Below are 27,303 nucleotides of genomic sequence, written 5' to 3'. Positions count from 1 at the left end.
GATGATACTGGAAGAAATAGAAGCTGCCATTAACAGCAGACCAATTACACAAGATGGTCCCAAGGTACTGACACCAAGCCACTTCATAAATGGGGGATGATTAACAATATTACCCATCGGTCCAGATCATAGCATGTACACAGATCTGAGAAAAGAAGCAAGGCTGACGGCAAAGATGCAAGACAACTTCTGGAAGAGGTGGAAGAAGAAGTACCTTCTCACCCTAAGGAGCTTCCACAAGGTTTTGCAAACAGGCAGAAGGTAGACGAAGTGCCAGAAGGGAGATGTCATCCTGCTTCAAGACGATCTGGGTCCATGTCACATATGATGACGAGCTCGCATCTCTGGATCATGTCCTCAGACTCTGCAATGGAACAGAGATCACCCAACCAGTACAGCTGGTCATACCGTCGGAGATCGACCAAGGTAGGGAGGATGTGGATGATTAACTACGTCATTTTCTTTTCTCTCTGTATGAATTCTCGTTGTATCTTCTTTGACCTCACTATTTTTTCTCTGTGTATGAAGTAAAGTATAATAAACAAAACGTGTGTTGACATCCACGATAATGGGGGTGAAAGCTAAGTGGACTCAAAATATCTTATTCATAAGTTAGAAGTAACAGACATGAAAGTAGTGAAATTATTGCTGGTGCAAACAGGTGGTAACAATGGCAGGAGGTTGCTTTAAATGAGGAGATAAAGGATAAGTTGGAAAACAACTTGATGGATGAAGCTGTACGCATAAACTAGTTTCAGTGGTGGGATCATATGAGGTGAATGGAGGAGGATAGTTTATGTAGGAGAATAATGGACTCTGTTTTGAAGGGTAAGAGAAGTAGAAGGATACCAAGATAATGATGGTTAGGCTCAGTTTGTAACAAATTAAAGATAAGAGGTATAGAAATAAACGAGGCCACAGAACTAGGTACAATTACCAGGCGAGTTCGCTGTGCGGTTAAGGGTGCGCAGCTGTGATCTTGTATCCGGGAGATAGTGGGTTCGAACCCCACTGTTGGGAGCCCTGAAGATGGTTTTCTATGGTCTCCCATTTTCACACTAGGCTGTATGTACCTTAATTAAGGTCACAGCCACTTCCTTCCAACTCCTAGGCCTTTCCTATCCTATCATTGCCATAAGAACTATCTGTGTCGGCACGACATAAAGCAAATTATATAAAAAAAGAAAACTAGTTTCAAATAGAGGATTGTGGTGGCACTTAGCAATTTCACAAAAGCTTGCAGACTGAATACTGAAAGGCATAACAGTCTATAAATAAGATAGATGTATGTATTTTATTTTATTTTTGAACTCTTCCTTCCAGCATAAAAGAAAGCCAAGTATTATTGGGTTAAAATACAAAGAGTACTGACAGATGTACGAAGTCTTTAAAACATTGCCAGAACGATCTCCATAACAACTCTCTTTACAGTTTATTTAGTTACCAGCTTTTGGGTTTAAACTTCCACATGACTGCCAATGATATTTCCCTTATTTTTCACTGTGTAGATATAGAACAAAAATTGAATGGGTGCTCACAAAAATGGGCTAACCAATAAATTTGTAAAAAATGAGTTATGTGCTGCCATCCATTGTGGAAGGTTCAAAGTATCTTCTGTGAGTTGGGCTAACATGAGGTAATCCTGTGTGATGAGATAAAACGCTTTGAATGTTATGCCATTTTATTTAGACCAATTTTGTTATTGCAAAATTGGGCTAACAGATGTTTACGGATGAGGCCATAAAGATGGCGTTGCTGTATATGTAGGTTAGCAAACCTTATTCCCATGTATACTAGAGGCTGTGGGTGTTTCTTGTACTTTGTGCCAGATGAATGGATGGATTTAGTAAAAAGAGCTAGAGTAAGAAAGCCATTTCAAGGAGTAAAAATAACAAGTGATAAGTTTGTGAGCACTCAACCTTTGCTAGAAAAAGTAACCAAGAATGATATCAGTAAATAAGCAAAGAGTACTAATTAGTAAAGTTTCAGGCATACTATTTAAGAGAGATGTACCATTTAAGTATTTTTAAAATATTTATATGGTATTGTTGAGGTACATGACTGTGTTGACCTTCACAAAAGGAACAGTAATGGTGCGGCCATCACTTGCTAGTGTCGTCACCAAAGTACAGTGTTACAATGCCAGTACAGCTAGCAAAGCTTAAGGACTTGCTTGGGCTACTTGAATATGTCCCTGCAAGATATCACAAGTATTACAGAGAACTGACAGCTGGCAGTGGCCAAGAAGTGACGGAAGTGACTGAGGAATCATTTTCCAATGCATTAGAATATGACCCATATGACTGATGATTATCCCATGAGGGAAAGTTATGTCATATTTCAAAATAAGTCTGAAGCATCTTTATGTCTTAAAAAAACCCACGGCACTTAAAGCCCTTGAAAGGGCCTTAGCCTGCCCAGCGACCACTGCTCATCCCAAAGGCCTGCAGATTATGAGGGGCCGCGTGGTCAGCACGATGCATTCTCTCAGCCATTATTCTGGGCTTTCTAGACCGGGCCCACTATCTCACCGCCAGATAGCTCCTCAATTCCAATCTCGTAGGCTGAGTGGAACTCGAACCAGCCCTCAGGTCGAGAGAAGATCCCTGACCTGGCCAGTAATCGAACCCGGGGCCTCCGGACGAGAGGCAGGCACGCTACCCCTACACCACGGGGGCCGGCATCTTTATGTCTAGTTTACTGTATAAAACACCCTTTTTTTGTATTGTATGATCATAAAATAAAGTTTGGTTACGAATCTAAGGTAAACTATTAACTATAGCTAGGTCAATGCAGAAGTCAATTTTCTTCCATTTTTTATATTCTTATTTTTCCAATCACTTTTCATTTTTAATACAGTTCCAATATATGGTATTGATAATTTAAAGGTACTTCATCAAGATAAAATAATGAAAATAATGAAACTAATATTATTTTTATGGTATAATTTTTGTTTTTTGACATTTGCAAAAGTTGATTTATCTCTGTTCTGACAAAATGTTGGTTAGCCCGATTTTGCGAGCACCCATTCAATTCTAAATATAGCTATTTTCATGTAAACCCAACCGTAAGAGAGATGCATAGAGTTTTATGCTTTGGGCCCCTTATGAAACAACCCTTCTGCTGAAATTGTTTGATAAATTAATAGCTGAGATCCTACTCAACATTATTCTAAACTGAAACACCAGGTTTCATTAAAATCCACTCGTCTATTTTCACGTGTACAGATAAATATTAAACTGAACTCAACATAAGTCATTAAAATGACATCAGTATTCTTGTCAGAATATAATATTAACCAACTGGAATGTTGCAGTTAAATGCAATGCTCTCATATGAAATACTGAATGAAATGAAAAGTCACAGTTTCTTACTCTTCACGACCAGTACTACAGTAGTGTTCTAACAATGTCAAGTTAGAGAGCTGGAATGACTCCATCCACAGATAGCAATGAGGACTGCTCTGGTGTTTTCCATTAAATATGCACAGTCCCCATTCCTATCAGTGCCTTACAGCAGGGATTGAATAGTTGGAATACTCTGATGAATCAGTATGTCATGTACCAGTAGCTATCAGAATGTGTATGATAACTCCCATCTACTTCCTACCAACATTCAGGCAGCAGTAATGCCATCTTTCAGAGATGAGTTGCAGCAGAAGAAACAAAGCACATCACAGTGTCAATGTAATGTTATTGTTGATCAATTTTATGGGCTTTTGATATTTTTCTGCCTCCTTTCATCACTATCTTTTATCTTATTCTTCAAGTGATTGTTTCTTCAAGATTTTTTGTCATTTTGATAGCCATTTTCACAGCTTTCCTTGTCAGTGTGGGCTGATGATCACTTGGTTTTCACCCTAAGACAATCTCAACAAAAACTCTCACCCATCACCAATTAATACAATTGAATAATATTTCCATGTTAGCAATGCTCAGCATTGATATGGACTTTAATAAAATAGAAGTTTATTTGTCCACCTAGTTAATATAATTATATTTTATTTTATTTACAATGTAAAATTGCAAAAACTTTACAGAATTATTGATCACAACATGTTTCAGACTATTTTGGCCATTTTCAGCCGCATTCGATTATACAATAGGAAGTCGTGTGAAATATCTGAATATTACACGGTGAATCTTACATTTTTATATAAGAAAAATAATTTAAGTTAAAATGTTGCATTTTAATTCTCAAGAGGAAGAATAAGACACAAATGTTGTGGAATGATTAATAAAATTGATAATGAAGTCCTTAAAATCCATAAAATATTGTGGGAAATATAGTAAAGAGTTCTCCTAAGTTGATGTACTTCATTTTAAAATATTGTCCTAAACTCATGTTAAAAACCAAATTTGTGAAGTTCCAAAACTGTGTGGACAGCACATCATTATATTACTAACTACCGTATTAGAAAACATTGAAATTTTGATTTAGAAATGCGACAGAAGCACCTTAAGAAGGTTATGATTGCTTCCTCTCTAGTCCTAGCACTTCCCTGCCCCATCGTCACCATACGACTTGTCTATGTCTGTGATACAAAACAAATAGTAAAAAGAAAAGTCATTGCAGGGTTAGTAGAATCATTACTGAACATCAAATTTCACAGTATTATTGGCTAGTATTCAAGTTTATACAGTGAATCATTTGGGTTTTTTTTCTTCTTGTAGGTGTGACTACCATGCTCAACTTCTTCACAACATCCAATAGTTTCCGTGGAACGCTGCCTGTGGTGTCCAATTTGACAGCAATGAATGTGTGGGATGGTGTGTGTATGTGTTTCATCTATGCTAGTTTGCTGGAGTTTGTGTGCGTGAACTACGTAGGTCGCAAGAGGCCTCTTCACAATGTGGTATATCGTCCTGGGGAGAACCCTGTTACACAGGTATGCCTTCCTTCCCTTGAATCTTTCATTTCTTGGGCAATATATGTATGATTCTCCTTCGTATGAATATTTTAACTTCATATTTCCAAGCATAAGCTGTGACTTCCAGTATGTATTGAGATTGTATAACCGCTCCATTTTCTTTCTCTATAACTGTAAAAATATGCCTGTCATGGTCCGGAAGCAGTTTGTGAAACTCTCCTTTTGTTTTTCATATAACTACCTCGTCATGTATTTATAATTCTGAATTTATAATTAGCATATTTTGATATAATATAGGTATATGATAAAAGTCTGGCAGTTATTGGAATTAAGATGTCACTTTTGAATTCAACTAGAAACATCCACAATTTAAGCAAAAGTTACCGTACTTTTCAATAATGCAGCTATAACATGAAAGCATAATTTTAGTGGTTACTCAACAATTTAGTAGATTTGTAGTTTTAACAGTAATGACTTGCAAGGTTTTATAAGTTTTGAAATCTGTAATGAAGGGATATCGTTGTCAATACTGTATATTGTATAAAGATTATTGTAGCATGCATTAGCCTACACTGGACTCAATTTTGTCATGTAGATATCAAATGAATTTTTCTCTTTGTACCCAAGAGTTGTTACTTCTTGAACAACTTTTAAAGTTTTAGATTCTGTAGAAGTCAATCTTGAATTTCATATATTTCAAATGATACATATAAAAAATCTGTTACTGTATATTATGATCATATATTACATACCAATAGCTGAAAATAAGAGAGTAACATGTTGTCAATAGTATTGAGTTGTAAAGTATTACATCTGTGAATCATGAAAAGATTAATTTACTGGAATGCAGAATGCTTTTGTGGAATAGGTAGCTAAAGACCTGATCATACTATCTAATAATTTCATATATACTGCTTATAGTCAATTCCCACAAACAATAATTCAATTTTTGTGTTTTATATTTCTATTTCTTTTATATCCTGCTGTGGAAATATTGCTGAATGAAATTCATACTTAGTGTATCATTTGTTTAGTTAGCCAAGTGCTGTAAAATATTTACTGTTTAATTACCTGAAGAGTTATTATTCACATTCTCTTAATTTCTCTTTATTTTAATGCTGTACTCCTTTAGCTGTATAACATATAATCATAGATTATATTCTCGAAGTGGGCTTATTGATAAGTAATAACCATATTTTTCAAGAGAATGGTAGCCAGTGATCATTATAAATATAAGAATGATTTTATCTCTGATAAATTTTCCTTTTTATAATTTATGATATTCATTTGCCATTTTTTTTTTGTTTTGTTTTTTTGTAATACATCACTGATATGAATGAGTTGTATTTCTAAATCAACCTCAGTGAGGTAAAATCTTAAATGTACTCACTTCATATCATTTGGATCTGTACATGATTTCTCCTAATTGGTGGGTTTGTATAAAGGCTTCATGTTGATAAGTTATAATACCATATTCTAAATGACAAAAAAAAAAAAAAAAAAAAATTAAAAAATGAATGAATGATCAGTCTTAGGCATACTGAAGCTAGATATTCCATATATTTTAAGTTTTAAATGTGTAATATCTGTACAACTGTATTTCATTCATACAGTTTTGTGTGATTAAACTTAACCCATAGAAGTAATTGATAACTCTGTCCATGTTATAATATGGTATCTTAGAGCACAGACAAGTCTTTTTTAATCATAAGTGTGTGTCTTTCAAATTTTATGTAAAATGTAGATTTTTAATGAGTTGAATTGGGTATACCCACAAATGTTCATACTTTAAAGTTATTGTGTTGTGTGCCTTGATTACAGTGAAGTTAGATCACTGCTTATATCAATTCAGTGATCAAAAGTAATAATACATGGTCTACAGATGTGTGTTCAAGTATGTAATATATGTTTCAGAAAAGTATTTTCCTGTTTGAAGTATGTTATTTTCTTCAGTACTGATGTCCATTACATCATGAGATTAAAAATTACCTAATAATGAAAGATAACAACACTATAGATTTTACAGTAAACAACAAAGGCGAGCGAGTATATGTTGAAAGTGCTTCAATAAGGACACCACTTTAGTGAAGCCATTGTCTTTTACTGTTAACTTTATTGTCATAACATTAACTTGCTTCGATATGATGCTCCTCAATTTGCACTCAGCTGCTGTAATGTAATTATTTGGATAGCCTCCTTCATACGGATGAAATATTTTGGGTCCTTGTATTTGAAACTTCATGCTTACACGTGGGCTTATTTTCAGAAATACTGTAAGTGATAAATAAGGATCCATGTCTTCATCCATGTTTTGCCACTTTAAAAATTCTTTCATATTCATGCTCACAATTCATATATAGAACTAAATTTCATATGATGATGTGAGCAAATTTACTCTATACCATTACAGTACAAAAATATTTAATTCTATTTCAAGAGAGATTTTAAACTATTTGTATCATCCCTATCATATTAATTGCACACTATTTCAAGATTAATGGATAAGATTTGCATTCTGAGATTTTGCATTCTGTGTTTTTCTTAGTTTTTTTTAAGTATTTCAGCTGGTTTCATTTTGAAATGAAAACTAATGAAAGCTAATTTTTCATGCAAAGGAACAATGTTAATAGTGTTTATTTATTGTTACTTCATTTCAATAATATTCTAAAAAGTGAATTAGTGTGATGACTGAAGGCAAGCTCCAAAATACATCTCAATGTTACTGAAATGTTTGTGTTCAGAAGGGGAAATTTTAGCTGTATTGAAAATACATCTCTTTAAAAAATGTTGCATTATCATAACAGATTCTCTGATTTTGTTCCTTGTTGATGTTTCATCTTCCTGTGTAAAGTTTAGTGAATTTGATAATAGTGAAAATATTTTATAAAATATGTACGAGTAAAACTTCGGTGATAAAAAGAATGTTATAAAATTATTGGAAGTAATTTTTTGTTTGCTCTTACCCTCAGAAATAAATGTAATAATGACTACTGTATATCCTGTTACCGTGGAATGTCTGATATCGTATCTGGATCTGATCATTTATCTTCATATTTTAAGGTAAAGATAATGTTTCTCGTTACCAATATTTAATTGAAGATATATTGATTAAACAGTGATTTATGACCATGCTGTGGAAGCCTGAACATAACCTGGTCAATCTAATATAGTTGAAAACAAACAGTTCACTTTTTCATGTGATAAAGGTGATGAATCTGTGGGTCAATAGTTTGTTAAGTATTAATGTTATTGTAGAAGGAAAGTATCTACTGTGTTTTTATGGGAGCAAGAAGAGTTGAGGCTACAATCACCCAAACAGCTGCACTTAGAGACTGTTCGAGAGATATCTCATTTAATGTACAGAGTGCTTCAGATACATACTCTGCAGTATGTTTGGTTGCCATTCCTGGCAGGCACATTCGTATAGAAAGTGAAAGACAAATCACAATGTGTACTAATTTTGTTGCACATTTCATCACAATAAATTTTTGAAATAGCCTCCTCCCAGCTCTGCACATGATACTACTCTTCTCATTATGCTCTCATACTGTTTTTAACATTATTTGTGTGATAGCTGTTGCTGCGGTAATTAAAATAAGTGTCTGACTCTGTTTCACATTTGATTATTTATTCAGATTCTTCTTTTGCTCAAACTGTAATCATATAAAATAGTATCAGCATCCTCTCTGCCACATCCTGGGACCATATATAGGCTACTGTACATTACCTAGGACCAGTTCTTTACAAAACTACAGAAGTGCCACTTTTCAGTTGTTTTGGTTATAACTGAACCAGTGCGTTAATTAATCATTGTAAATGAAAAAATTGTATTAACTTTGTTAATAAAGGTTATGTATTAAGAGTAAATAACAGTACCTATTAATAATTTTATGCATGTATTTTTTCTGCATAAACATGAAAATCATATTCTCTCTGCTTAAAAAAAGATGCTAGTCAATTTTTGTTAGCATCCTCTCAATTGGAATGCTACAGAGGACATCAGAAGCTTGATTTTAGTGGTGAGCACAAAGTCTAAAGACTTGTACAGACCAACAGACTTGTAACTTTCCAATAGTTGACTATCGGAATGTGGCATACTCCAATCTGGAAGAATATGTATTATCATCATCATCATCATCATCATCATTATCATCATGCCTTACTCAATCACAAATAAACATTGCAGATAGGAAATCAGGATAGATATGAACCCAAAGGTTTGATACAGTGAGAGGCTACTGTGGACAGAAATGGAAAGGAGGGACAAGGACAAACGAAAACATGTATGAACAAGGCCAGTCTCCACAGCTTCATATCTCTCATGTTAATAGGGAGTTATTTAAAACCTTGCTCTTCCCAGATCCTACTGAGCTTATTTCTGCTTCTCAGATCATCAGGAATTCAGTCATTCACAGTAACGGATGGGATCATTTCTGATATGGGGACTGAAGAATAAGAGGAAAGCTGAATGAATAGGAAGAGGGGGAAAATAAGACATTTATGGGATGACGACCTAGTTGTCAGGTCCCTTAAAAGATCATCATCTTCATCATCATCATCATCATCATTATCATCTAGGTGGTAGAATAATAGGAATGCAGGACAAACAAGAAAGAGAAGAAAACCAAGTGAATTGATATTAGTATAATAACATTATTGAGTTTACATCCTACTAACTATTTTTCAGTTTTCAGAGATGAGATGCTGGAATATTGTCTTGCAGGAGTTCTTTTATTTACTCATAAATCTATTGACACAAGGCTGGCATATACCACCGGACAAATCTAGGATTGAATCCACCAACTTGAACTCAAAAAGTCAGCATTCCACCTTCTCAACCTCTCAACCATGAGTCAATATTAGTAATTCATCAGTTAGATGTTGTAACCTAGCTTCATCAGTGTAAACAACTCTATAAGTGGAATGAGCATGCAGGTTAGGATTTATGCAGTTCTGATTTGCCACATAGTTCAATGCCCTCTATAGATCGTTGCCGTGCTCAGCCCATAGCCGTCCACTTCAGGATATAGGCCTTTCCCAATGCTTTCCATGTGGCTTTGCTAGCAGCTCTCCATAGCCAGTCTCTCCCCACAACTCTCCTGATGACATCACGCCACTTCAGTTGTGGAAAGATGGTGTCTCCCTATTGCACACCTCACTCAATTGGGATTCTTTCCAGTACCATGTCATCCTCAATCTTGATCTGGAGCATGACATTTGCATAAATGTCTTTGTCAAGATTAGAGTACTGAGAGTCGATCCTCACTTTATCCATCACCGAGAACATTGCCCAAATCTCCATGGAGTCGAACACCTTCTGTAGTCAATGAAAGCCAAGTGGAGGGGATGTTGTACTCCATCACCTTCTCAGTGAGTACAGTAGAATATGACAAAAAATTTACTCGCTATAGCGATTTTCATAAAATCAGCTTCATGGTCCGTATCGCACTTCAATAGATTCACAATTAAGTATTTATTTATTTTCCACCTAGTCGATACAATGATTGCTTAAGGCAATTTTTAATGGTTAAAAGTGGTACATGTTTCGTATATTATCAACATCTTCAGCCACATAACATTGTTTAGATGAAAAATATATAAATTGACAAAGTAATACTTTAGAGGAAGTGTCCTTAAAATTAACATAAGATTGACAACATTAAAACAAACAAATAACTCAAGAGAAAATATATAAATTATTTCTACAATAGAAAGCAGTCATCAAGGAAACACTTGTTTAATATTCCATAGAGAATATGCCCTAATTAATATTCTTTTCTTAATAATTCATGAAAAAAGGTCAATTTATAAATTAAAAATTATACAATTTATAAGTAATTGTCGAAATGAAGAAATCCAAATATCACAGTGTGGTTCTTATTATTAATGCAGATGAAAATATAACTAATTCCTAGTTGTCAATTCTTATTAAGCCTGCTTTCCTTTAGAACAGAACTCCTGTCATTCTTTCACAGTTTTGCGTCTGGTGTAATATTGATGATGCGTTCTTCCTTGCTCTTGCACCTGAGGAGGTGGAGGAACGGGGGATATAGGTGTGTCAAGAACTTCCTTGCTGTCACCAATTATAGTTATGTTAACAGAGCGTTTAGTATTCCTTTATCCAAATCTGAAAGGAATAAAGAATTGTTGTTTATCCGACAACAAGCCCTCTTGAATGGTTTCAACAATAACATGATTGATAAAATAATTAATAAATTTTCGGAGAAGCAACAATCTAAATTAGCAATTGAACCTAGTAAAACTGAAAAATACATCAAGTTCACATATAATAATCCAAACATATACGTAATAACAAATTTATTTAAGAGAAAAAATTTCAAAATTGCATTTTCCACCAATAACAACATGAAACATAGTATTTTCAACCATGATACAATAAATCTCTCAGAAAAAGATAAATTTTTTGATTCGGAAATATATAAACTCACATGCTTTGAATGCAAGAATACATACATAGGACAATCTGGCCGCAAATTTAAAGTTAGATATTTGGAACATGTGAATGCTGAAAAACACAGAAGATTCTCAGCTATGGGATTACACATGACTGCCACAGGTCATAAATTTACCAACATAGAACAAGACCTGACCATCATAAAAAATTAAAAAAAGGGCAGCTTAATGAACACATATGAAGATTTATACATTCATCTACACTAACTTGTAAAGAAAAATGATAACCTTAATGAGGCTGTAGAATATAAGAATCCATTATATTATCAAATTCTAGTATATTTGAAAATGCTTGAGAAAGATCACAGAAAAAGAATTGGAATTTCTCCACCTACAGATAGCCCTACAACTTATTCCTCCTCAGTTGAAGCTAAGTTCTTGACACACCTATATCCTCCATTCCTCCACCTCCTCAGGTGCAAGAGCAAGGAAGAACGCATCATCAATATTACACCAGATGCAAAACTGTGAAAGAATGACAGGAGTTACTGTTCCAAAGTGTCGTTCTCTATATGCGATTTTCTATTTTACGCAATAAAAATATCACACGAGAACACTTTTACGTATTTCTAAAAAAAACAACTTTATTATCGCTACGAACTTATCCTGTCAGATCAAGAAAAACAAAAACTCGTCACCAAAAACAATCTACAAAGAAAAAATATACATGTTTCACATCAGAGACCTAATGGTGCTGTTCCCTGACGCCATATTGGAAGTCTGTGTGTCCGTACGTCCGCACGTTATACGTCCATGGACACGAAACATAAATATAATAACATAATACTTTCGGCTCATCATAAAACTTCAAAATACGAGTATTGAAGGTTTTATCATAATTAGGATACTTGTCCTACGACAAAAGGAAAGCAGGCTTAATAAGAAGTAACAACTAGGAATTAGTTATATTTTCATCTGCATTAATAATAAGAACCACACTGTGATATCTGGATTTCTTCATTTCGATAATTACTTACTTATAAATTGACCGAGCTCGATAGCTGCAGTCGCTTAAGTGCGGCCAGTATCCAGTATTCGGGAGATAGTAGGTTCGAACCCCACTGTCGGCAGCCCTGAAAATGGTTTTCCGTGGTTTCCCATTTTCACACCAGGCAAATGCTGGGGCTGTACCTTAATTAAGGCCACGGCCGCTTCCTTCCCACTCCTAGCCCTTTCCTCTCCCATCGTCGCCGTAAGACCTATCTGTGTCGGTGCGACGTTAAACAACTAGCAAAAAAAAAAAAAAAAAAAAAAACTTATAAATTGTATAATTTTTAATTTATAAATTGACCTTTTTTCATGAATTATTAAGAAAAGAATATTAATTAGGACATATTCTCTATGGAATATTGAACAAGTGATACCTTGACGACTGCTTTCTATTGTAGAAATAATTTGTATATTTTCTCTTGAGTTATTTGTTTGTTTTAATGTTGTCAATCTTATGTTAATTTTATGGACACTTCCTCTAAAGCATTACTTTGTCAATTTATATATTTTTCATCTAAACAATTTTATGTGGCTGAAGATGTTGATAATATACGAAACATGTACCACTTTTAACCATTAAAAATTGCTTTAAGCAATCATTGTATCGACTAGGTGGAAAATAAATAAATACTTAATTGTGAATAGCGATTTTCGTCGTTATATCTGAATTTTTCAAGAAGTCGCAAAAACCCACACACACATTAAAATTGGTATGAAACGGCAATCAATTTGTTCAAAACTTATGCTTTTGCAAATTTCCTAATTGTTACAGTTTGCTTTACATCGCACCGTCGCAGATAGGTCTTATGGCAATGATGGAATAGGTAAGACCTAGGAGTGGAAAGGAAGTGGCTGTGGCCTTGATTAAGGTACAGCCCCAGCATTTGCCTGGTGTGAAAATGGGAAACCACGTAAAACCATCTTCAGGGCTGCCGACAGTGGGATTCGAACCCACTATCTCCCAGATGCAATCTCACAGCTGCACGATCCTAACCACACGGCCAACTCACCCGGTCACAGATTTCCATGCTACAGCTTACTCGTTAGTAGTTTTTTTTTTTTTTTTTTTTTTCCCTAATTCGAAGAGAACATGAATGCATATGTTAAATTTAATTCTGAAAAATTGGAGTAGTATCACTCCAGTGGCTTCTGTGGCAAACATTTCACATTTCTTATTCAAACAGCACCACCTAAACTAACTTAACCTTATATGTATCATGAAATCATTTCAACTGCCAATTGAGTAATGATAACCTTTTCGCTATAAATTTAGGTCTACATGGGAATAGCCTTACCAAAATTTAACCATAAGCAAGAAAATACAATGAAACCTTATTAGCGAATTCCTCATTAAGGTGATTTCTACTTAGCATATCGTAAATTTGAAGTCCTGATTCACCTTATATGAAGTCTATATAAAAATACCTCACTTATTGCATCATAAAAAATTCACTATTACCGCTTAGTATGATCACATTTTTCCTAACCCTGAAAATGTTCTTTGTCATTCCTTGTGAAAGGAACATGATTTCCAACACATGTTAGAGCCTTCACCACAGGAGGCAGGTCGGGGAAAGTTGTACAAAAGTTGCCTCAGGAAAGTTCAATTTTTCTCTCTGGTTTTCATTGCTATAGCTGAATAACCCAGTAAGTCTGTTTGTGCTTGTATTTCACATTCCATTCCAAAGTTAGAAATTTATTCTGTGGTGAATGATGCAGTGAAGGGCAGCAAATATTTGTTTTGTGATAGCCTACCTACAGATTAGGAACATAATAGCATGCAGTAGACTACTTTGGTGCATATTTGTCTTGTGGTAGCCCAATTATGGAAACTGTGAAATCGCTTACTAACAAAGACAAATTTAAAATCAAGGAAGTTGACAGGCATCTGCTTCTTTCAACAATGGTGCATATGTTGAAATTTGCACCTTCAAGTTTTATCTCAAGTCAGTCGAAGTGATTCACATTCAAGATGACTGTCAAAGTCATTATCTCACAAATGGCTGAGTTTAACCTCCAAATAATTCATTGTCGAAGAGTGTGACCCGAAAACAAAGATTAATAACCCACTGTCTGAAATATAAGGCTAGAGCTGACATAATGTACCAATACTTTTGTGGGCCCCACTGCAGATATAACATTATTTTGTTGGTCCCGTGTTTTACACACCTTTTAATACATTGTTGTTATTTAATAAGCCCCAGTAGAAAAGGTTTTCATATTTGTTCTCTCATCTTTTTCATGCCTTTTAATACTGATACTCTCATCTCATGTTTAGAAATGGTAGATAGCCTCTATCTTTCACTGTGCCTGTACATATATGACATAAAATGGACGCATGTTGGAGAAAAATAATATCAAGTGTTTACATATCCCTGTTGGATCACGTTCTCTTTCCTTGTCTCCTGCAGAAACGTCTTAACGTGGTTTTACTGAATAAACAAACCTCTGAAATCAGTCCTCCATTCTGTGCCATATTTGAGGTGTATAACATTCTTACTAAATTTCAGTACATAGCATTAAAATTAAGCGATTGTTTATTTCAGCCTTTATTTCTAATGATTTAACTACTGCTATCGGCCACATTCTCATGCATTTATTATGGAAACATGTTCTCTTTCATTTCAAATTGTGTTTAGAGAACACCAGTCAATGAGTATTACTGATCGACTCTGATATCGCTTTCAAGTTTGAATGTCAAGAGAACTGGCTAGTGCACATAGCTAAGAAAACTATACCGAAGTTGATTGATCACATTCAATATAATCACTGGAATGCATTAATATCGATAACAGAAATAATATTGCACACTTAATCTCTCGTAATAACAGATGCAACAGTGATAGGGTTCTTACTGTAACAGAAGGATAATACATTATTTAATGCAGGAATTTTCAAGGGACAGGAAAAAAAAACTGACATTACAGCGGAGTTATCGCTATATGCCACACTCGCTATAGTGAGCTTCTACTGCATTTGGTCTTAAGAACATGAGACTGAATCCATCATATAGATTCAAATAATTTAGACTAATGGAGATAGTTTCTTTGATGTAGGTCATGTCCTTAGTGTGTAAATGGCTGGTACTAATACTTGCTGACTATGTGTAACACACCTTGTTACAAATTTTTCTGGATTGGATCATTCACATGATATATAGTGTGCAGGAATTATTTAAGGAACATACTTTCAGTATTCTGATTGGCCACGGAACTCATCAATTGTTAACCTCATAGTAGATACATGGAACTTGATAAAATAGCACATCAAATGTCTGGATACACCATTCACCTTAATTGTTGCATGGTAGGCTGATAAACAGTGTGATTTGATTCACATCCTGAAAACCACCATCATCTACCTCATAATATAGTTGCTGTAAAGAGTATTAGGTGGGTGGTCATAATTCACTGACTGTGCATAAGGAGACTAGTTTATAAAATGTAATTTAAAAAAAAAAAAAAAAAAAAAAAAAAGGAATTGTCAATAATTTGTCATATTCTAACCTCCGAGGCAAATCTTAGAGCAAAGTATTATTTACTCCAAGAAGGAGCATTTCAAATCTCTGCATATAAATTATCTATTCTGCTTTGATTACTGTTATAAGCCACTAATGAAAATTTTTTAAATCAGTCAGTATTATGCTTTTTGTAACTAGCATAGGTAATTTTAGTGTATAATAGTTGTTTTCTGTTTCTATTTATGATTCAGTCTCTATTATGTACTAAATAGTATCCATATTTTATATTAATCAAACAAATCAAGCCTGTTATGTATAGTCATGAAAGAAAAGAAACCTGTATTTACTATATAAAATCTAAGCAAATAGTTTGACTACACTGGCATCAGATTCACTGTGGTCATATTGCTTCTTACTGGTTTCACTTTCTAATAGTTCTTATAAAAATGTTAAAGAGAACTAAAATAAAATTTCAGTAAGTCCTTAAAATGGAAAATATAGTGAGATTTACATGTGTCAGCTCTTTAGTGTATGATATTAAATTTTTCACAGTATTGCAAGTCAGAAGTAGTTCTGCCAAATGCATTATTTGAATACTGAAACTCCCAGCATCTAGAAACTTTTACTCTTGCGTTTTCACTCCTCTGGCATTGGATTGTCATTAGAAATAGTCCTTACTTAGATATGATTTAGAGGAAGTGTTTCAGAAATGTGAGTGCCAATTGCATAAGCCCATGTTAATATAATTTCAGAGAGAGAAATTATATATGAATTTCCCTGTGGTGTAAGAAAACACAATTTTATTCACAGAATTAGGATTATGTCTTTTTAAATCGCTCTTTTGATATCCTCTGCTAACTTTTGTCCATCAGTCTGTCAAAGGAAAAGTAATATTTGAATATTGTCATATTTAAACTCAGAGATTTAAGGGTGAATCGTAATTGATTTTAAATAATTTATTTCCTAGGAACTGCATGTTGTTATTTGTTGGTGGATGCACTACTTTTTCTATTGTTTGCACAGGCAAGAGTAAAATGTAGGTTCCACTGAAGTTTCAGTATTTTTATGGCTGTGACAATATGGGAGCTGGTGAGGTATAGGTGGTGCTGAGTAATGACATTCAGAGAATAACTAGTGTATCTGGATAATATGAAATGTGCTACAGTAGCACATGATGGCCCAGTGCCATGCTGCCTCACTCTTTATATTGACCAATAGGCCTCATAATGGCACCACCATATGTTTTTGTGGTTTCTCTACAACCGCTTAATCTGTGGTGGTGTTGTTTGAGGATCCAATCTTCCTCCTGGCTGAAGACTTACCGTACATTTCTTGGGACAGAGTTAATTTCATATTTTTGATGTATTACTATCACATCTTTATTTGTATGAATTAATATCAGTGATTGTTGGGGCATAGATTAGAAATCAGAATTATGGCTGAGTTACGGTTCATCAAATACCATAACATAAATTTTGTTTACCGCTACAGACTGAAGAAGAGTTCTGCCTATTGCATGAGTAATTTATCTCCATTTACTGTTCATGGTTTTTTTCTTCCTCCTTTTTAATGTAGCTAGATAATTGCTTTTGAAAATATTTAATACACATTCTCAAGTCTTGCATTTTTACTAATATTTGCAGTTCTTAACTCTTACTCATTCAGTGAACTTCATTTTTATTGAAGCATACTACATATTACACTGTATGGTATGTGTACAACTTCTCTTTAAGCTTATATTTGTATGCTTCCTTTCAAATTTTGTATGCCATAGATTGTCAAACTTTCTTCTGCATGTCCAACAGTTGTACATATATTTCAGGCATTCATTATCTCCAGGCATTAAGTGCATTTTATTTCAGGCTTCAGTGAGCAAGAAATAATGCTTCTAAATCGTGCTTATTTTGTAAGGTATAAGGAATATTAAATTGCTATTTTTTGTTTCATTTAGTAATCGGGTGACAAAGTGTGTGCTGTGTTGCTTGTAATAAATATAGTTAAACTGTTATTAGTTTCTACATTATTATTATTATTATTATTATTATTATTATTATTATTATTATTATTATTATTATTATTATTATTATTATTATTATTATTATTATTAAAGATAAGAACATCAGGAGGAACACATCTATTTATTATCCGCACACTTTATCTTAGTACATTTACACCCTAGTGCTGAATCGGTCGACCTCGGCGATCTTCGAGATTCGTACTGGCAACCTTTGAAACACAAACTATGAATCGCTTAAGCATCGTTGTGCAACATCTGGCGTACACTTTACGTACTAGTACTGTTGTTGTTTACACAACAAAGCCAAAGTATAGAATTCATGCTAGGAACAAGATTTGCATCGAGAAATGTTTTATAATGTTATATAATGTGTATGTGACATAGTTGTTGGCTTAAGATAATAACAGTTTAGAAATTTAATATCGATCGATCATATTCTCAATTCAATTCAGATTTCATTTTCATTCAGTTGGCAGCACCAGGCAGCACTATCGATACTGGGACAGCTCCCTCCTTACTCCTCACCCCCGTACACAAATGCACCAAGATAAAGTGTGCGGATAATATATGTGACTTGACTTATTACTTGTTAGTTCCTTTCCATTGCTTATAAAAGCCAGCAAAAATTTTCATGAGATATTTGGCTAACTTCAGCATGAAATAGTCATAAAAGTTCAATAAGAGTAGGAAATCCTGGGGAGTGGTATTGTGTTAGAAGCAAATCAGGGATGTTAGAAACAGTCTGAGGGATGATGAATATCCATTACCCACTTCCTTGATTGTTCTGTGTGACAAGCCCAAATTGGCCCACAATCATTCCATCTTTACCCTCCCCAATAACAGCATTCCAGTCTCCGAGGATTATCGGATTCTCATCTCCTTTAACACCTTTGATTAATTCTGTCAGATCATCGTACACTCGTTCCACTTCTTCATCTCCTTGAGCAGTGATTGGCATGTAGACTTGAATGATCATGGTGTCCCTTGGTTTAGTATCTGATTTCACTAAAATCAGTTTTCCACTCTGCTCAATGTATCCTTTAACTCAGTGACCCATTTCCTTCATCAGCACCTCTCCAACTCCTCCCTCTCCTGGTTTGTCCATAATGGTTCCCGTGTGGATTATTCTGTAATCTCCACTCCAAAAATCTCCATATCAGGCCACCTCACTTTTGCTAATCGTAACACATCTACATTCATCCTTCCAATCTCAAGCTTTAGGTTTTCCAGCTTTCCACATTGTAGAAGTGATCAAACATTCCATGTTGCAATATGTCTCCTACATTGAGCACCTGTACAAACACATCCCAATTGGACATCTGATTGCGAGGCTTTTTTTTTTTTTTTTTTTTTTTTTTTTGCTAGTGGCTTTACGTTGTACCGACACAGATAGGTCTTATGGCGACAATGGGATAGGAAAGGCCTAGGAGTAGGAAGGAAGCAGCCGTGACCTTAATTAAGGTACAACCCCAGCATTTTAATTTTATTTATTTATTAAACACAATGTGTATAATCAGGTTTCATTTCTGTGATTAGAGATTGAGGTCTGTTTACACATTCCACTAAATGGTATTTACAGTATCCAGTAATCGGGAGATAGTGGGTTCGAGCCCCACTGTCGGCAGCCCTGAAGATGGTTTTCCATGGTTTCCCATTTTCACTCCAGGCAAATGCCGGGGCTGTACCTTAATTAAGGCCACGGCCGCTTCCTTTCACTTCCTAGGCCTTTCCTATCCCATCGTCGCCGTAAGACCTATCTGTGTCGGTGCGACGTAAAGCAAATAGCAAAAAAAAAAAAGAATGGTATTTAGAGCATGGATTATTGCATTTCTTGCAGATGCAATCCTCCTTGGGTTCATGGAATGCCTCATTCTAGCAGATCCTTCCATGAAACCCATGGACAGCGAATCGTGTATATAGATGTCGAAGTTTGAAATTTGGTCCCTTCCAAATTTCTGACTTCATTGCATCAGTCTCCATTATTTCTTGGGGTATCTTGTCGGCTTTTTTCCATCTCTCCTCGATGATAGTTTTATATGCATGCATTTCCGGTAGATCAAAAATGTGCTTTATGTCTTCCATGAAGAAGGTTTCCTGCGCTATTCTATGGGTGTAGCAATTCCTTGAGACTTTTGATATTGCGAGAGCTCTCTTAATAAATCTCTCTTTGATACCTTCTAGCTTCTTAAGGTTGTTCACCGACAAGTAAGGCCAAATTAATTGAATACCATACGTGGCAGTTGGCATAACTTTAATTCTGAATAGTTTCATCGCTGTTGATAGAGATAGGTTTTGGAGCTTGGCGATGTTGTATGAGACTTTTGTTGCTGCCATAGCTCGCTCCTGTACATGTAGGGAGAAAGCAGTTCCAGTAGTTTGTAATACGACACCCAGGTATTTGAAGTTGGATAAGAATTCTAAAGGTTCTTCTCCGCATTTTAGTTGATCCATATTAGATATCCTTCCTCCCCTTCTAAATTTCATAGCCTTTGTTTCGGAACTATTTATTTCCATAGAATTATCTTTCGCCCATAACCTAATGTTCTCCATGGCAGTTTGTAGGTCCTCACGGTATCTTGAGAGGATGACCATGTCATCTCCATACATAAGCAGTTTGACTGATCTTGGATCTATAGATTGCCCAATATCTGAGGTCATTACATTAAAGAGGACTGGACTCATCGGATCCCCTTGTAGAACACTCTTGGTTTGAGTGATACTCCTCGACATGGTGATGCCATCGTAGATTGTTACATACTGTAGTTCACATTTAAAATCGAATTCAATGTTTCTAATTCACTATTGGAAGTGCCTAATATGTTTTCCAACTTATGGATAAGTATCCTTCTGTTAATACTGTCAAATGCCTGAGAATAGTCTATATAGATTGCTTACAGCGGTCTACCAGGTTGCTTTAAAAGGACGTTATTATTTCTTGCACAAGATCCTGCACAGGCTGTATAGTTGATTTCCCCGGGGTAAAGCCGTATTGATTCGATGGTATGTTAGCACATAGACTTTGTTCCATCCGTCTTAGAGGGAGTTTAAGGAAGGTTTTGAACATAACATTTTCCAGGGCAATTCCCCTGTAAGAGTTTGGATCCTCCTTCTTCCCTTTTCCTTTGTAGATCACAATTATGAGTGTCTTCCTCCATTGCTCTGGAATTGACTTACGTTTTAGGAATTCATTGAATAGGCATGTTAACGGATCTAGCAGGTCATGGAGTGTGTCTTTTAAATGTTCTATGTAAATCCCATCAGGTCCAGCTGCTTTGTTATTTTTCCCATTGCTTGTAAGTTGGTTGACCTTCTCTGTTGTGATTGAGCACGTGTCTTGGATGTTTGTCACTTGTGGAGTGAAGCTGTTTATCCTTATATTCGTTTCTCCAAGAAGATGACAAAAATGTGACTCCCATTGCGATATATTTACAAGAGGAGTTGCTGCTTGATTCTTTGAGTACTTTTAAGATTTTATAAAGCTTCACTTCTACCGACAGTGGGATTCAAACGCACTATCTCCCGGATGCAAGCTCACAGCCATGCGCCTCTTATCACACGGCCAACTCGTCCGGTGATTGTGGGGCTAATCCATAAAATTTTGCAAATACAGGTTTCATGACATGAGCCACTATTCCTTGGGATATCCAGAGGATCCTTAATACAGTGGTTTCCCGTTGCCTTCTGCATTCTATGCCGTTGACACTTCCTTGTTCCTTCATCTGCCTTCAGGGGTGATTTCTCACCCCAAGGACTAGAGAATGCCCTGTACTTCCTCTACTCTTGATAGAGGGAGACCACTTATACCAGTGGTCACTCGGTTGGACGCAGTTTAATGTCATACCCAAGACAGACTTCAGAAATATATATCTATCTAGGTGTTCTGCCGTATGGCAGGTCTTGTCATGGGATGAACTTCTTCCACTGTTGCCTGTCCTGAGCCAAGATTTTCATGTCTGAATATTTATTTCCTTGGATATTGTCCAACATTTTATATTTTTTCCTTCCTCTTCCTCGTTTGCCTTTCACCATTCCTTCTATTCCTTCTTTCAGTAAACAGTCCCTCCTCAAACAATGTCCGATCCAGTTCATTTTTCTCCTTCTAATGGTTTGTAACATACTTCGTTCTTCTCCAACTCTTCGTAATACCTCCTCATTCCTTACCTGGTCTTCCCATTTCCCTCGTTCTATTCTCCTCCATACCCACATCTCTAGTGCCTCCAATCTTCTCTCATCTTTCTTTCTCAATGTCCAAGTCTCTGCGCCATGCAGCGCTATGCTCCAAATGTAACACTTAGCAAGTCTTTTCCTCAAATCTTTGTTTAGTGGTCCACAAAATAATTTTGATTTTTTCCTAAAGCCTTCTTTTGCTATGGCAATTCTTTTCTTAATTTCTGTTGTGCAGTACATATCATCTCTGATCATACTTCCCAAATACTTGAAGTTACTGACTTGCTTTATTTCTTCTCCTCCTATACTAATATGACAACTACTACCTTTTCCTCCAATTATCATACTTTTGGTCTTCTTATTAATTCTCATTCCATATTCTTCTACTGTAGTTTCATGTTGAGTTTATCTAACATTTGTATCATTTCACGTTCGCTTTCTCCCATCACAACCATATCATCTGGAAATCTTATACATTCTACTCTCCTACCTCCAACACAAACTCCACTATTTCCATTAAAACTTTCATTGATTATTTCTTCGAGATAGATGTTGAACAGTGTCGGTGATAAAGAGCAGCCCTGTCTTACACCTCTTCCTAATTCAATTTCTTCACTCAACTCATCTCCTATTCTCACTCTTGCTCTCTGGTTTAAATACAAATTCTTTATTATCCTTCTATCCCTCCAATCAACTCCATGTTTCTTCAGGATTGTCATCAATTTGTCCCATCTGACACAGTCAAAAGCCTTCTCAAGGTCAATAAATACAGCATAAACCTTCCTGTTTTTCTCTATGTACCTCTCTCCTATCACCCTCAGAAGTCCAATGGCGTCTCTTGTTCCAATTCCTCTCCTAAAACCAAACTGTTCTTCACCTATAAAGTTATTCAGCTTTCCATATATCCTTCTGTTGAGCGTCCGCAGTAAGACTTTGGCTGCATGTGAAATTAGACTCAATGTCCTATGTTCTTCACATTTTTTGCTGTTCTTTTTCTTTTCCATAGGGATTAAGATGATTTCACTAAAGTCCTTTGGCCATTTTCCTGTCATGTATATTTGATTACATAATCCAATCAACTCCTTTCTTCCTTCATTATTTAACGCTTTTAACAGTTCAACAGGAATTCCATCTATTCCCATTGCTTTTTTTATTTTTCATCTCGTTCATTGATGCTTCGATCTCTCTTCTCAGTATGGTTTCCCCTTTATCATCCTCTTTAACCATATCTTCCTTCTCTAATTCAAGTTCTTCTTCATTTGGTCGATTGTCCCGATCATATAGCCATTCTATGTATTCTTCCCATCTTTTCAATATTTCTTGGGGTTCATATATCATTGTGCCATCTGTAGCCTCTATTTCCTTATTGCTGTTGTTCCTTCTCTTTTCTCTGAATACTATATTTGTTGCTTCTTTGTACATCAAGTCATATTTCCCTTCATCCGGGAGATAGTAGGTTCAAATCCCACTATCGGCAGCCCTGAAGATGGTTTTCCGTGGTTTCCCATTTTCACACCAGGCAAATGCTGGGGCTGTACCTTAATTAAGGCCACGGCCGCTTCCTTCCAACTCCTAGGCCTTTCCTATCCCATCGTCGCCATAAGACCTATCTGTGTCGGTGCGACGTAAAGCCCTTAGCAAAAAAAAAAAATTTCCCTTCTTTCTCCAGTTGCTCTATCTCATCACACTTTTCTGTCAACCATTTCTTCTTTGCCTTTTCTGTTTCTCTTCTTAATTCATTATTTAACTTCCTGTAGTTACGCTTTCCTTCTTCTGTATTTACTGTTTTCCATTTCCTGCGTTCCTCCATTTTACTTATCATTTCTGATGTTATCCATTCCTTCTTTGCCCTTTTCCTCTCCTTGACTCCAAGCATTTTCTTAGCTGCTTCTTTTATCCCATTTTTAAAAGTTTCCCATCTCCTTTCTACATTTTCTGTTTCATTTCCTAATGTATTATTGTTACAATACTCATCCTCTAGTTCTCTACACTTGTCTTTATCTTTCAGTTTCTCAATATTAATTTCTTCTCTCTTCTTTCCTTTCCATACTATTTTCAATTTAATCATTACCTCTGCTACAACTAATATATGGTCAGAATAAATGTCTGCTCCTGGGTAACATTTAGCATTCTTTAGGCCGTTTCTGTACCGTTGTTGTATCATTATATAATCAGTTTGATATTTCTTGTCATCTAATCGAGATATCCAAGTATACCTTCTCCTTTTGTGGTTGTCAAACAAAGTGTTTCCAACCACCATGCAATTTTCATCACAGAATTCAATCAACCTTTCTCCCCTCTCATTTCTGTCTCCCAATCCAAATTTACCAATGGTCTTACCATCTGATCCTTCACCAACAACCGCATTCCAATCACCCATTACAACAATACATGCATTCTTTTCCTCTTTCTCAATGAGTTGATCTATCTTCTCATAACACTCTTCTACCTCTTCATCAGAATGATTACAGGTCGGCATATAAACTTGAATGATCACTAAGTCTTTTCTTTTCCCTTTCAGTCTTATCATCATAATCCTTCCATTGATATATTCAACCTTCATAACTTTGTTCTTCAGTTGTTTTCCAATCAGTATTCCCACTCCATGCAATCCATTTTTATCTTCACCCGAATAGTACATTTGGAAGTCACCGCTTTCTAGTTCTCCACATCCACCCCATCTCACTTCACACATTCCAAGTACATCCAAATTATTTCTCTTCATCTCATATTTAGCGTTTTCTAATTTTCCTTCCTGTAAAAGGGTTAGAACATTCCATGTCCCTATCTGCAATAATTCTTCTTTCTTCTTCTCCTTCCTTCCATATTTGAAAACCTCGTTGTACACCCCTCCCGGAGATCCGAATGAGGGGAATCTTTACCTCCGGAATCTTTTACAAAGAGGTTCATCTCGTGAACGTCTTGGAAGATACTGCCAGTGGTGGTTTCCCGTTGCCTTCCACTGTCCTCCACATCCTGTTGGCTCGCTGACCCAGATTCCCGCTAGGGTTGATACCCAACCTTCCGCTGGGTTGCTCAGCTTAACAGGGGCACCACGTGTAGGTAGAATTGTGGAGAATTGGGGTGAGAGAGGCTAAGAGAACTCTCTTGTTGAGTTCTTATATTCGCATCTCATCCCCATTTATTAGCCAGAGTCACAAGGTTGAATTAATGACTCCCCCAGGTCTAAATACACTCGAGTCTAACAAGTCTCTACACATTATCGCACTTTTTAAAAATGTTCTCATGCTAATACAGGTGTTGGTATATCAGGAATGATATTTTATACAAGTTCAGAACTTTTCTTGGTATTCATAATACTGATACTACTTTTAAAATCCAATGTCATCTACAGTTTATGCTAAATTTTGACTAACTAAATTTGACGTATATACATAGGTTGAATTTTTTTTAATGGTGTAAGCAGTGCTGTAGCTCCATTGCTAAACGGAACCTGACAGTGTCGTAAATACCACAGCTAGGTTAAATGCCTGCCCTCCCTCCAAGTAAATAAACAGGCTCTTCCTCCACCATGCACATGTGGAGTGATAACAGGAACAGAGCAGTTGTGAACGAGCAGTCATGGAATAGAGTTGCAGTGGTTTTGAAGCAACAGCAAAGGAGCTGGATAAAAATAGAATGTTCTAGAGGTCACAGTGCAGAACATTGTCGCCAAGGACTGCAGGAGGCTTGCAGTACATCTGTATTACCTTACCAAATAATAGCAAGGTGGATAAGAACCTACAGAGAAGGATGTGGAAAGGTGTTGGACATGCCTTGGTTTGGTCATCCACCTGTCATGCTGACATGCAGACTGTGTCAAGTTAGTGGAGATAGATCGGAACTCCATGATTCATGAGTTATCACAAGATACCAGACTTGTGCCTTTGACGCTGAGAGGAAACCGATGACACGTTATGCATAATCCACCCATCATTCTGTGTGACAGTGCAAGGGTGCATGCAGCAGGAGAGGTGTCTGATTTGTTTCATCACTGGGGCTGGGAAATGCTCTACCGACCCCCATATTCTTCAGATATAAGTCCTTGGGCCTTTGATCTAATCCCTAAGATGTAGGAAGACCTTTGTGGGATTCACTTCCAAACAGTTAAATATGTTCTGCAGACAATCAAGTGCTCTCTTTGCACCATCCAAAGATTAGGCAGTGCTGAAGGTATCCAAAGGCTTCTGCATCACTGGGGACTCATTGTATGCAATGTTGGTGGACACATCAAAGGCCTGTAAAACCTATAACTTTGTATGTATCCTATGTATCTAGAAAATAGTTGCCACTACTAAAATATCATCCTATGTAGCTGCCTGCCATATCCAAAGTAAATAACTAACCAACTAGAAGTCTTTTCTTGTGAATCTTCTCTGTAGCTCTTGCTGTTCTCAGTGTGCTAGCATAAAGATCATTTTTCAGGTTGTCTCCCCTAAATCATCTAAGTCACTTAAGCACAATACTACATCCTATCATGTATTCCTTGTTAACTTGCTGGTTTGCCAAAATTCTGTATGTATTAGCATATTGTACAAATTGGGATACTTTCTTGCCCACCATTATCCCTGTGCACTGATTCATGCAAATTGCATTTTGCTGTAACACAATTGTTGGTCTGAAGATATTCTAGCTAGAAAATTTTTCAAAAGAAGATATAAAATTCTCACTAGTAATGAATCTACAATATATCATGGTGGGTGATCAGGTTCCACTATCCACAAAATTTACCTATTTAACTACTGTTTACAGTTTTTGATAAGTTCACTCGAGTTTGAATTTTCTACACAACACAGATTATTTTTTACTTACACACGTTAAAACACGTAACCCTGTGGCACACATTGATCTCCTGTTCTCCAACACGGTTTCTCACAATACAGCCTCATTCCAGAAGAGTTCATTTCACTACTAACAAGCCTCATTAAACACCGCGTAGCCATCTGACAGATTGACTCCCGATGAATGACTCATCATAAACTCATGACCATCTCGTAACCACTTACATTCACTCTTCCATCATGCACTTAAGACCCACTCAGTCTCGCTGGTTTCAATTTTTATTTATACCCGCAGAATATTCTTGATGTTTCCACTTCCATATTATTCTTGGCAGTTTTTTCATTTTTAATCAGCTTCTAGTTTTTCTTGGAGTTTTCTTATTGTGAGCGTCAACAATTGGCTCACTGCTGGTCAGCCTACATTGTCTCTGCTCCACCAATATTGTCACCTCTCACCAGTCCCCCCTTCCCCCCCACTACATCAGCTTTCGTTCTCACTATGTTCCCTCCTTAAAGCTGCGCATCCCAAGTAGAGAAAGTGGAC

At 36.0% G+C, this 27,303-nt stretch overlaps 1 protein-coding gene across 8 annotated transcripts in view; it reads left to right on the top strand.

Annotated features, from left to right (window-relative positions):
• The window catches only part of pHCl-1 (pH-sensitive chloride channel 1), a 1,475,408-nt gene that overhangs the window by 1,193,105 nt on the left and 255,000 nt on the right, over positions 1 to 27,303 (top strand). For 7 of the 8 annotated variants that reach the window (XM_068225461.1, XM_068225460.1, XM_068225459.1 and 4 more), the window contains one exon: positions 4,674 to 4,888. In XM_068225461.1, the coding sequence (XP_068081562.1) occupies positions 4,674 to 4,888 (215 nt within the window). Of the gene's footprint in view, positions 1 to 4,673; positions 7,931 to 27,303 lie in introns of all 8 variants that reach the window. The other variant, XR_011017610.1, reaches the window with a different exon arrangement.

This window comes from Anabrus simplex, chromosome 1 (assembly GCF_040414725.1).
Source record: "Anabrus simplex isolate iqAnaSimp1 chromosome 1, ASM4041472v1, whole genome shotgun sequence".
Lineage (NCBI taxonomy): Eukaryota > Metazoa > Arthropoda > Insecta > Orthoptera > Tettigoniidae > Anabrus > Anabrus simplex.
The sequence above is the reverse complement of the archived record's forward strand: the minus strand, read 5'-3'. Positions and strand labels throughout refer to the sequence as shown.